At 51.2% G+C, this 12,943-nt stretch overlaps 1 protein-coding gene across 1 annotated transcript in view; it reads left to right on the top strand.

The window, feature by feature from the left end:
- The window catches only part of TEK (TEK receptor tyrosine kinase), a 682,216-nt gene that overhangs the window by 322,774 nt on the left and 346,499 nt on the right, over positions 1-12,943 (top strand). Inside the window, exons 5-6 of the mRNA XM_069630921.1 lie at positions 8,819-8,950; positions 11,410-11,550. Of these exons, the coding sequence (XP_069487022.1) occupies positions 8,819-8,950; positions 11,410-11,550 (273 nt within the window). The remainder of the gene's footprint in view (positions 1-8,818; positions 8,951-11,409; positions 11,551-12,943) is intronic.

The raw sequence follows: 12,943 nt of genomic DNA, 5'->3' as shown, positions 1-12,943 counted from the left end.
AAAACACTCATTCAGTGGCTCTTCAGTATTTCAGCTCTCTCCTGCCACTCTCCCTGTTTTCAACTGGGATTTCATCATTGTAAGTGCTCTACGGTGGATTCTTCAAAGCCTTGTCACCAATTTGTACTGTCTGGACCCAAGAATGGTAGACATGACGCTGGGAGCACAGAGGAGCCAGTAAGTACAAAAAGTAAGTATGCTTTACTGTAGTTTCAGGTTATAGGCTAGAAGTAAGGGAGAGCATAGATACAGACAACCTTCTAGTAACATCTCCCATCCTGAATCCCCAACTGTAATAAGTAGAATCCTGAGAGAACACAAAGTTCCAACCTGACCAGCATTCCATGGCTTCCATGGCTTGCATTGCCATATACAGTGCAAGCCCACACGACAGAAGGCTATGTTCAATTCTTTTTGTTCAAGAGAGGAACCTGTTTTCTTTTGTTTGCTTTCATTGGGAAATACATATTCTGTTGATAGTTTTGCTTGTAATTATCCTTAGTCTTTTCTGTGGGTTGTAGGAAAGCTATAGTTAAGGAAATGAAAATGTGCAGATGGCCTGCAGTTATTTCTTGTCTTTACTTGTTTAGTAAATCTCTACTTTTGAAACGTGGCTTATGTTTTCAGTGTGGTTTAACATTTTGTTGGTAGGAAAAGAGACCTGTTCATTACGTGAGAGACAGATGCAATGGGACTGTGATGTTATTAACGCATCTACATTGCTACAAATCAGGAATTATTTTGCAATTAAAGTGTCACAAATATGTTGCCATTGCATTTGTGAACTTATGAGGAAACACTATATTCAGAAAGTCAAAATGCTTTATTTTGAGCTTCCTTGTCCGATAGTGTGTGATTACCGCAGAATAAACACACACAATGGTATGGGTATGGGGTATGGGTATACAATTATAAAGAACGCCATTGCCTAAATGCACCAACCTGCAGGAGGGATCAGCAGATACAGGAATGTCACGTGGAAGTTAAGCCTACCAATGGAATAGGTGCATTTTCAAGAGAGGGCTAAATAAGAGAAAGTTAGTACAAACTTAATCTGGAAAGGCAGGAGGTTCTGGAAGAAAAAGGCCAGGATGGAAAAAAAACTCTCCCTTGCGTGGCAGCCTAAATCAAGGAAGGGACTGTTAGGGAAAGAGGCAAGCTTGAAAGACCAGAAAGAGGGTATTGAAAACAATCCTTTGACACATCCGGAGCCCATAAAGTTTCTTCAAGAGAGCAGCCAAGTTGGAGCCCAAGGGAAATGTCAGGGCGAGGCGAGCAGTAGAGTTTTGGAAAATGAGAGGATAATTTGAAGACAGTGTTGTGGAATCTTAGAATGGATTGGTGAACGTATTTAATAGCAGTCAGCAAAGCCAGCATACACAGGACAACAGCAAGCCATCAACAGAAGGAGACTCTGCGCAGCAACCCCGCCTACCTCCAGGCTCAGAGCTTTTATTCAGCACACATGCTTTTTAATGCCATAATATCATCAAGAAACAATGCTTCAGGTGAATGAACAGTGTCTCAGCTTACAAGTCTTAGGCAGAGGCTGCGTTCTCACGCTCAGGAAGGCATAATCAGGATGGGAGACATTTAGGGGGTAATTCATAGAATCCAGCGCACAAGTGGCGCACGCGGCTGGCGCACAGTGTGCGCGTGCGAATCCCTGCGCCAGCCGCGTGCGCTAAAATCCATTTCCGCGCACAGCGTATTCATGGATTCCAGCCACCAAAACCAGCCGTGGCGCACAGTGGTGCAGCGACCCTGCAGCAGCGCCAGTTACGCCCCCAAGAACGCCTCTCGCGCAGGGAAAAGCCATCAATATACCCAATCCAGCGCAAAGGGCTGCGCTAACCCTGTACCAGCACAGCAAGCGGGCTACGTGTATCACTGGGGTGCGCGGGAAGTACCTCACGCAATTCCATCAGGGTACGTGTATTTCGGGGTGCGCGTGAAGTTCCACACGCGATATCAGCAGGGTACGTGTATTTCAGGGTGCAGGGGAAGTTACACACGCGATTTCCGCAGGGTACGTGTATTCCAGGGGTGCGCGGGAAGTTCCACACACGATTCCATCAGGGTACGTGTATTTCAGGGGTGCGTGGGAATTCCCACACGTGATTGGGCCCGTGCGAGCAGGGTACGCATATCTCAGGGGTGCGCGGGAAGTTCCACATGCGATTCCATCAGGGTACGTGTATTTCAGGGTGCGGGGGAAGTTTTGCACGCAAAATCAGCAGGGTACGTGTATTCCAGGGGTGCGTGGGAAGTTCCACACGCGATTCCATCAGGGTACGTGTATTTCAGGGGTGCGCAGGAATTTCCACACGCGATTGGGCCCGTGCGAGCAGGGTACGCGTATCTCAGGGGTGCGCGGGAAGTTCCACACGAGATTCCATCAGGGTACGTGTATTTCGGAGTGCGGGGGAAGTCTCACACGCGAAATCAGCAGGGTACATGTATTCCAGGGGTGCGCGTGAAGTTCCACATGCGATTTCAGCAGGGTACGTGTATTTCAGGGTGCAGGGGAAGTTACACACTCGATTTCCGCAGGGTACGTGTATTTCAGGGGTGCGCGTGAAGTTCCACACGCGATTCCAGCAGGGTACGTGTATTTCAGGGGTGCGCAGGGAGCACCACACGTGAATTGCACGTGTGGGTCCTCCCGGGTGTTCCCTCTACACCCTCCACGGCCCCTGCAGGTGGCTCACACCACAGGGGCCTACCCTGCACATGTCCTGCAGGCACCCCATCCACCATGGCCATGCCCCCCAGCCAACCCACATGTCAACTTGCACTACTGCCCACCAACGCATGTCCCCCTGCACCCCCAGCCACCAGGGGCACCCTCCACCAGGCCCCCACCCATGTCTCCCACCACCCGCACCCCCCCAGCACTGTGGGGCACCTGCCAGCAGGCCCCCACCCATGTCCAACTCATGTTCCCCACCACCCGACCCCCCAGCACTGTGGGGCACCTGCCAGCAGGCCCCACCCATGTCCAACGCATGTCTCCCACCACCCCCACCACTCGGCAGTGCAGGGGCACCCACCACCAGGCCCCCACCCATGTCTCCCACCACCCCCACCCCCCCAGCACTGAGGGGCACCCTCCACCAGGCCCCCACCCATGTCTCCCACCACCCCCACCCCCCAGCATCCAGGGGCAGCCTCCACCAGGCCCCCACTCATGTCCCCCTGCACCCCCACCCCCCAGCATCCAGGGGCAGCCTCCACCAGGCCCCCACTCATGTCCCCCTGCACCCCCACCCCCCAGCATCCAGGGGCAGCCTCCACCATGCCCCCACTCATGTCTCCCACCACCCCCATCCCCCAGCAGTGCAGGGGCAGCCTCCACCAGGCCCCCACTCATGTCCCCCTGCACCCAGGTCCTCACAATCCCCAATCATGTGCGTTATGGTCAGCCTCCACAGCCAAAAGGCCCTACCAAGTAACCCATTCACCCACATGGAAATGGAAATTACATGTTACACCCCCAATGTTCATAAAGCAAATGAACCCATGTCCGTCACACACAATGGTTGCAAATGAATGGGAAAACACCCAACATGACATGCATGAAACCAATGAGATGATACCACACAGTGAAGTATGAAAACAAAATTGTATTAAAAAAAATTGAATGCAAATGAAATGAAACAAACTACAATGGCAATGAAAAAAAGATAAGCTGCATGTCCGTCCAAAAAAATCAAAACTACAAATCCAAATCCAAAAAAATGTTGTTCAAAGTCACATTAAAAATAAAATCAATCTGAGAGATAAAAATAAATGCAAAGACCATTGCTCCATGGAGAATAAATCAAAAATAAAAAAATAAAACAATCCAATGAAGAACTATGTACAAAACATCCAAGGGTCCATGAGCCCAACTCAACAAAGGAAACCTACAAAAAACCCTAACTAAAATGCAACTATATACAAAAAGTGGAGCTGTGTCCGTCGACTCCAAATCATAAGAAGAAACAAATGAAACCTAGGCGGCGGGCAAGTCCAGCGGCTCACTCCGTGGTGTTCCGGGCCAGGGCATCATCAAACTCCTCGTCTATGTCCCGGAGGCGGTCCTTTTCCATGGCCCGAGGGTCCGCAGGGACGACGCCATCTGCTCCTCCAACCCCCTGCGGATTGCCTCGAGGCACTCGGCCCGCCTCAGGGCCCTCCGCATGGAGTTCTCCGCCCCTGACCATCGTGAGCCGCGCCTCTTCCGCCTGCCGCCGCTCCGCACCTATCTGCTGGCCCAACCGCAGCCACACGGAAGACACTTCCTGTCCTGGGTCCTCCTGCCCTCCGGCCGATGCCTGCCCCTCCGATGTTGATGGCCCCGAGCCATGATGCCTCCCACGTTGACTCTGCTGCTGCCTCCGACGCAACTGCCTCTGCCAGCACGACGGCATCCAGGCTGATGGAATCCACCGACGCCGTCGTGCACGTGCCCTGCCTGATGATGCCGCCATTTCCTCCATCTGCTGGGGTACAGTTGCTGTGCTGTCCACCCCTGCTGGACCTCCGACTCCCGACTGTGGCAGGGATGGGATCCCCACCGAGCTGGCTGCATTGGTCAGGGCAGGTCCACAGGGGGCCCTGGTGGCATCTGGGCCGGAAGACGGCAAGGAGAACGTCTGGCGTATAGTCTCCACAGAGGAGGAGAGGGCCGCCAGATTGGCCGACACATGCAGGAAACCCCCGAACATGGACGATCCCAATTGGGCCACATCGGCACGGTGCTCTTCGTGATGACGTGCGTGCTCCTCCTGGGAAGCACGCACGGCATCACGAATCACAGCCGTGCGCATTGCGACCCCAATCAGGACCTTCTCCATACGGCCAGGGGTCCTCTCGTCCGCAGGTGGAGGGGAGTCAGATGACATGGACATCCCCTCTACCTGCGGACGGGCCTGGGACGGGGCATCCCTGCTGGTACATGGTGGTGCACCCACAGGGTCAGGGACAGCGACATGCACAGGCCCCTCCACGGTGACCTGTGCTGCCTCCTGCCCCTGCCCCTGGACTGCACCACTTGCACCAGCAGGGATGCCCCCACCAGGCCCCATGTGCGCCTCAGTGGCGGCCTCCTCCTCCTCTGTGGAAACCACCAACCTGGTTGGCTCCTCACCGTCTTCCGCCGTAGCAGGCCCCTGTGGGGCATCACCCACCCCTTCCGCTGCAGCCGTGGGGGCATCCCCGCCGCCTTGCTCCACAGCGCCGTCTCCGTCCTCTTCTTCACTAGCCGCTGCGTAGAGGGAGACATAGAACACAAGCATCAGGGTACTGTACAATGGTCCCCTAGACAGGAAGCAATAGCAGATGAGTGCCACTGTCAAAGTACACTTCCATCATGTCCCTCCACAACACATGTGTCAGTCCAGGCAAAACACACACAGTGACAGTCATGGTCCATGCCATGGACATTTCCATACATGTCCAATGGACTCTCGAAACATACAATGTAATGGAACTCACATGCATCATGGGTCATGCCTATCACATGCACACACTTCACCTCAGTCACATCCATCTGGCCCGTACACCCCAATCACAGTGGATACAAGGATGACTAGGCTGCATCAGTGAATCTGTACATTGTCACAGACATGTGTCATGTATCCATGGCATTCACAAGTCACAGACACACAGGTCAGGCACACAGACATGCATACCATATATGTACCTGGCATCAGCACCCATCCCTCACCCCCACCCATGTCCAGGAACAGAGACTGCCATGCTCTCATGTGTACAATCTGCATAGGGGTCCCCATGTCGCATTTAAACACACGCAACAACCGTGCGGTTCACACATTACTGGTTGCACATGCATTACCATGATGTCCCTGCACACATACATGCGTACATGGCCTATGTCACACATACAGGCAAGTATCAGACAACCAGCACACTGCAACATGCCCTGTCTCACACAGCAATGCTTGGCCACTTACCGCTCAACTCCAGACGGGTCTCCCTCTCAAGGACCTGGGCGTGGAGCGCTGGGTGTACGCGTTCCAGGACCCTCATCTGGATGGAACTCATGCGGCCCCGGCCCCCCTCCACGAGGCGCCGGGCCTTTATGAGGGTCCTGGACCTCAAGTCCTCCCAGCGCTTCTTGACCTTCTGGATGGTGCGGGTTGCCACCCCCTCCGCGTTGATGGCAACCACACAGTCGGCCCAGATCTTCTCCCGTCCTTGGCGCGGGACGATCCGAAGAGGGCATCATACTGCCCCAGGACTTGCTCCACCAGGACACCAACTTCGGTGGCAGTGAAGCTGGTGCCCCTCTGCCCCTCTGGCCGGGGGTTGCCACTGGTGCCAGATGTTGATGTGCCCGACATGGCAACCCCAGGGGCAGGAGTGGGTGGGCAACTGGGTCCTGGGGCTGGGCTGTGGAGCAATGTTATCCGAGTCGGGAGTCTTCTGTTCCAGCAGGGGTGGACACAGCAACTGGACCCCTGCAGATGGCTGATGTGCAGGCACCAAATGGCAGGGCACGGTGGCAGCAGGCAGGCAGGCAGGCAGGCAGCAGCAGATGGCACGTGGGAGGCTGCTCGGGGCACTGGGGGGGGCAGTAATTCGGCCTTCTGGGCAGGAGCGTGGTCTTGCGTGTGTTTTCGCGTGGCCAGCTTGATACGGAGTGATTTGGCACGTGAAAATCCTGCACGTTAGCGTGATATTCGAGGAAAGGCCCTTAGCGCGTAAGCACGTCAGCACGCGTACGCGATTTCATTGGACCAAAGGCCCTTACAGCGTAAGCGCGTCTGTGACGTTTTGCGCATGGGCGTTGCCCTGGCAGGGCTTGGAGATCCCGCGTGCCTTTGAACTGCTCTGTACGTGCTTTTTGTGCGGTGCGTGTGTTTTCCATCCGTTGCGGTTCACACGCTATTACTTCAAAGCGGGTGTTGGCTACGCGTTCTTCTACACACAAGGCAGACGATGAGTGGTACCCCGCTCCCACGCGAACCCCTGAAATACACGTAGCCCGCTCCCCCAGGCCCGATCGCGTGAAAAAGTTCACGCGAACCCCTGAAATACACGTAGCCCGCTCCCCCAGGCCCGATCGCGTGAGAAACTTCACGCGAACCCCTGAAAAACACGTAGCCCGCTCCCCCAGGCCCGATCGCGTGAAAAACTTCACGCGAACCCCTGAAATACACGTAGCCCGCTCCCCCAGGCCCGATCGCGTGAGAAACTTCACGCGAACCCCTGAAATACACGTAGCCCGCTCCCCCAGGCCCGATCGCGTGAAAAACTTCACGCGAACCCCTGAAATACACGTAGCCCGCTCCCCTAGGCCCGATCGTGTGAAAAACTTCACGCGAACCCCTGAAATACACGTAGCCCGCTCCCCCAGGCCCGATCGCGTGAGAAACTTCACGCGAACCCCTGAAATACACGTAGCCCGCTCCCCCAGGCCCGATCGCGTGAGAAACTTCACGCAAACCCCTGAAATACACGTAGCCCGCTCCCCCAGGCCCGATCGCGTGAAAAACTTCACGCGAACCCCTTAAATACACATAGCCCGCTCCCCCAGGCCCGATCGCGTGAAAAAGTTCACGCAAACCCCTGAAATACACGTAGCCCGCTCGCACAGGCCCAATTGCTGTATGTTGCCACTTTTGTAATGCGCAGGGACGCTACCGCCTGCCTTCGTGTGGCGGACGTGTTTCGGCTTGTGCGTGTCTTTGGCTGTGCGTGGCTTTGGCCTATTCGATTCCATGAATACGTGTGGTTCGAGTGCGTGTGGGCGTTCCGTCTGCTTCCCTGCAGTACATCCCCAGTTACGCCCTTATTTTCGTGCGTTGTTCCCCATTCCGCGCGTTACGCCCCGTGTCCCGCCCACTTTCTGGTGTATGCGCCGAGGTTGTGCGCTTTCACTGTGCGCGTCGCGCACGCCTTTCAGGATGTTGCAGTGACTTGTGCGCCATGCACGGGTTTGGCGCACATCCCGGGGTGTACACGCGCAGGGACTTCCATGAATCGCACGCGTGCGCGTGCGCCTGTTTTTTTCCGCTTGCGCCTGCTTGCGCGAAGATTTTCGGCGCACGTTTGTTCCATGAATCGGCCCCTGAGTGTTACATTTCTATTCTTGCTGTGCAAACTACTTCTACATTTCCCACATGGTTTGGGGCATACTGGCTTGCTTACTATATGACAACTTTCCTCTGCTAAAGGCCCTTTGCCTAGGAAAGAGGCACTCTGATACACGATTATCTATGCCAAATGGGAAACATGTCAGATGTGAGAACTGTGGAAGCGAGTGCTGCTATCGGCAGTGAAACCTTCGAGGTTAGGACAAGAACCTTAGAACGTAGGGCTCACACAGCAATGGCAATATGGCACTGTTAAACATGGCAGTTAGCCTTGGCTGATCATCCTTAGAAGGCAGCAAAAGTGGTTAAGGAGTTCATTAAAATTTATAAAACCCTGTTTTTCTCCTTCCAAAGGGATATTTAAAATATTTGAAGGACAGGACTGCTGCACAAGTGGCAACAGCTGGTTAATGGTGTAAGTACAATAGTTTATAATGGTAGGGTCTGGCAAAAGTCAGTGCCTATACAAAAGCCAAAACTGTTGGCATTGGTATATTTTGACATATTTTTCTGTATGACTGGCCAGTTCTGGTCCTACTCCTGCATAGATATGTTGCATACAATCATAACCCCCCGTTAATAAGCGTTTCCCGCATATGTCGCGCCTAGAAACACTTGTGTGCAGGCACGTTATAAATGACTCATCATATCATATCATATGCCTACAGTGTGAGGAAATCAAATAATTATTTTCCATTTATTTTATTTGAAAGGGTGCGGAGCTGGCAAGTGGGGTCCGCAGTGTAACTTTGACTGCTCACAGTGCCGGAACAATGGAATCTGCAATGAAAACAGCGGAGAATGCATTTGCCCACCAGGCTTCATGGGGATAACCTGCGAGATGGGTAAGCAAGAAAGCAATTTTTCATAGGAAATATTCACCATATCACAGGTTCACTACATTGCTAGCACTTTAAGCATGCTACACGGAGTGGAACACTATAATTTACCTAGTTGTTTCATAAATGTAGATGTTTTGATATTTTGGAACTTTATATGTAGGTGCCAGGGGAACATTATTGGCAAATGTCATGTTCTGGAAATGAAAATTCTGAATCTCAACCTAGCCTGTGGCATGCTGAGCTGCACAACATCCAAAGAATTGGCTTTCATGAGTCTACCCTCAACTCAGATGAATGACTTGATTTGTAACTGTTCCCTACATTCACTCTCTAACACATTTGCTTTTAGAAACTCACCTCGGCCCAGAATTTTTCATACCATATATGTGTGTTTGTCTCACTGCAGTAGCAGGGACACCTGCAGTGCTTGTAGTGTGGGGTTCTGTTGTCCAGGAGGGGCCTCATCAGCACTCTGTCTCTAAAATTGACACAAAAAAGAATCTGATGTTAAAGAAATGGCTCAAGTTCCATGCTGGCCCCGTGGCATTGATGCTGCATTCTTTCACTGGTTGCTTAACAACCAAGAGCCTTGCAATGTGTGTCTGTGCCTGTATATATTTGTGTGTCTGAATGACTGTGTGTGCTGTCCGCACATGCAAGAGAGTTCGATGAGTGCATGTGTTGTTTTTTATTTATTTACTATGCGCCATAGTGCACAGACATCAGGGTTTTACTGTCCTGGTTGTGGGGGATGGGGGTACAAGTTATTTAGGGTGACTACAGTGACCATTAATGACATATAGTGTGGCCTCAGCATCACTAAAGTAATTTACTGTGACCATTATTGACAAAGACTGTGTTTTTCAGCTTCATGAAAGTGATTTTCAATAGTGACATATTGGCAGAGATTGAGGCCACAGCTTCATGAAGGGCATTTACAGTACTGACCATACTAGCATACACTAAGGGGCACAGCTTTATGAAAGTGATTTATTTACAGCAGCAATGCTGGCATATATTCTGGACACAGATTCACAATAATGGTTTACACTGACCATTACGGGCATAGATTGTGACCACTGCTTTATTAAACTGATTGTGGCCTCAGCCTCATGAAAGTGCTTCACTGTGAACCCATACTGGCGTGGATTGTGGCTGCAGCTTTAGGAAAGTGATTTAAATTGGTAATGGTGGCATATATCTTGGACACAGCTGCATGAAAGTGACTTCCAATGGCAATGCTTTCATTTGTTGTGGACACAGGCATCATGAACAGGTTGTAAAATGCTCGTCTGTACTGTTGAAGCAATGGCATCTACTGGATATCTTTTCTTGTTTTAGTCTAGAGAAACAATTGTAAATTGTAAGGCTGTTTACACCGTTTGCTCAGAAATGGTACTACAAGGTGCAACATTTCAAAACATTATTTAAAAAATCCCCAAAAATTACCTAGGGCCCCCTCTCCAAACACTCAGTTGCTTGCACTAATTCATGGGAGATGCTATCTATCGTATCTATCTATTCTGGTTTTTATATAGCGCCCTATCGCCCACAGGCCTCAGAGCACTCACAACAGAGACAGAAATGCTAATGCCCCTCCACTACAAATATTCACCTCTGACCTTGAATTATTTACAATGATAGTGCCTTTTCATGAGCTGCCAGCCCTCCTGGCACCAAAACTGCCTCCACCACTGGCACGTCCATAAAAATGTTACTGACAATGCCCAGCAGCAGCTGGTACATTTGAGGACTAGGTGCCAAACACGTGTTTCTACGCTAGGTAAAAGATGTAAAGGCTTGATTAAAAAAACATACTTGCATATTTCACCTGGTGCAGCGCTCAGTGTATTCCTATGGTAGCATGATCATCATGAGCATTGCACATGTGTGGTGGCCCGGGCCAGGAGTCTGTGGTACAGCCTCTGCTTCTTCGAGGAGGTTAGGAGATGGCTCAACAGGGCCCATAGGGGAGCCAACCAAATTGTTTGTTTTGACACTGGTTTGACCGGCAATGATTCCTCTTCTGTCCAGACTACTTTTCACTCCCATCTGCGTATCCTTCGTCTGCCCATCGCTATTCTCTTCTGCCCTGTTTTCACTGTCCTTTCTGACCTTGAAGTCACCGGCCAGTATGGAATATTTGCATATTTCTGTATCATTCTGACAACCCGGCTGGATTTTACACCCTGTACGTTGACGACTGCAGACCTACAAAGTGGGACCAGGTCAAAATACCTTGCTCAGAGCACTTCATGTTTTTTCCAAGACACATGTCTCCTCTTTGATGAAGGCTCAAATTTGAAGTGACAGTTGAAAACCATGACGTAATTAAATTAATGTGTTATTTTGTTAACAGCAGTCTTACAAAATGCTTGTGACAAGGGGATTTCCTAGATGTAGTAAAATGTAGTTTACAAAATAAAGTGTTGTCAACTTTGGTTTCTCTTTTGGTTCTGCAGCTTGTGGGGACAATCGATTTGGCAGAACCTGTGAGGAGACCTGTAAGGAGCACGATGGATGCAAAACGTACATGTTCTGCCTGCCAGATCCATATGGCTGTTCCTGTGCGACTGGCTGGAAGGGACTTCAATGTGATGAAGGTATTGCATGTTATGTTATGCAGCATTTATATTAGGTTGTGTTACTGGGATCACTACCACAATGTGCTGCCATTTGCATGGTCTCCAAGCTCTCTCATTGATATGAAAATAGAGGGAAGTGGTTAGCTTGGGGCAGGCGAGGGAGGTGAAAGATAGCTTTGCTGTTGTGTTGATGCGTGCAGATTGAATGTGCCCGGGCTCTGTTTGTGTATCTGTTTCTATCAAAAAGGATCCAGCGCTGGGGCGTACCTGGTTGTGAAGTACAATGAATAGGAAGCGTCAAGGTGTTCACTGGGACTTGAAATACATATGTGCAACACAGAGGGTAACTCATGCTCCCGCCTAACAAGAGAGGCAACCGGAAGAGCAGGAAGGCAAAGAAGACAGGCCAGAAGCATCCAGAATGGATGAACAGAGAGCAGGAGAAAACACAGGAGCATGCCAACAAGACATTGAGACGCACAGAATGGCTGTTACTCACTGCTTTTATAGCCACAATGAGGTTGGGGTTCACTGGTTGCCAAGCAATGATGAACTAGGGCCTTGCACATTTGTGCCATGTCAGGTGACAGCATTGCAGCATTGGTTTTCCAACATGGCGGCGTCCAGCTGAGAAGACCCTCCAGAACCAGAGGATCTTTCACCAACTATGTGGGAATGGAGAATAGCATGGTGGCAGGGCTAGGTGCGGAGGAGGCCCTGGAGTGCAGATAAGGGGAGAGGGTGCACTGACGTGCGAACCACCAAGGCAGACGTCACTGTGGATACAGCCGCCAGGCTCTGCGTCCTCGCCCCGGGTTGAGAGATATGCGCAAGAGCGTGACACTTTGTCGAAGTCATAGATTGCAGCCTTTGACAATTACATGTCTCATTGGAACTAATAGCTGCTGGGAGTAGATGCAGTGTTACAGCCGATGTGTTATTCTGCATGGAGGTTTTGCAAGAGGGGTTGGATTGTACAGTCTTCACCATTGACCCTGTTTCCTTTCACATATTCCTTCGCCAGTAATGGGATTCCCTAACCAGGGATTTGCAAAGCTGCCAATCATGTGTTGCCTGCAGCACCATGTCAGGGGAAAGAAGGTGTTGCAGGTGTATGTGGTGCTGAGGGGGAAAGAGAGAGAGTTGTGGGGTTGTGGACATCATTGTTCTCTCCACTGAAGGTTTCAAGTAGTTTGATGTTGCTGGCTTCCTCAGGTGAGATGGATTTTCGCTGGAGTTAAAGGTGATAGAGGGCAATTGTTTGGAAAGCTCCATTTGGCAGGCCTACAGACACTTGCGCATAGGAATCACAGTGCAGAGTTTGGAACACATGTTGGATTTAGGGGTGTGTGCACTCAGACAGGGTTCCGATCTAACTTAGGGGTGCACATACGTAGAGTAGCGGGGTACA

The sequence above is a fragment of the Ambystoma mexicanum genome, chromosome 6q (genome assembly GCF_040938575.1).
Source record: "Ambystoma mexicanum isolate Mex_15411 chromosome 6q, UKY_AmexF1_1, whole genome shotgun sequence".
Taxonomy (NCBI): Eukaryota; Metazoa; Chordata; class Amphibia; order Caudata; family Ambystomatidae; genus Ambystoma; species Ambystoma mexicanum.
The sequence above is the reverse complement of the archived record's forward strand: the minus strand, read 5'-3'. Positions and strand labels throughout refer to the sequence as shown.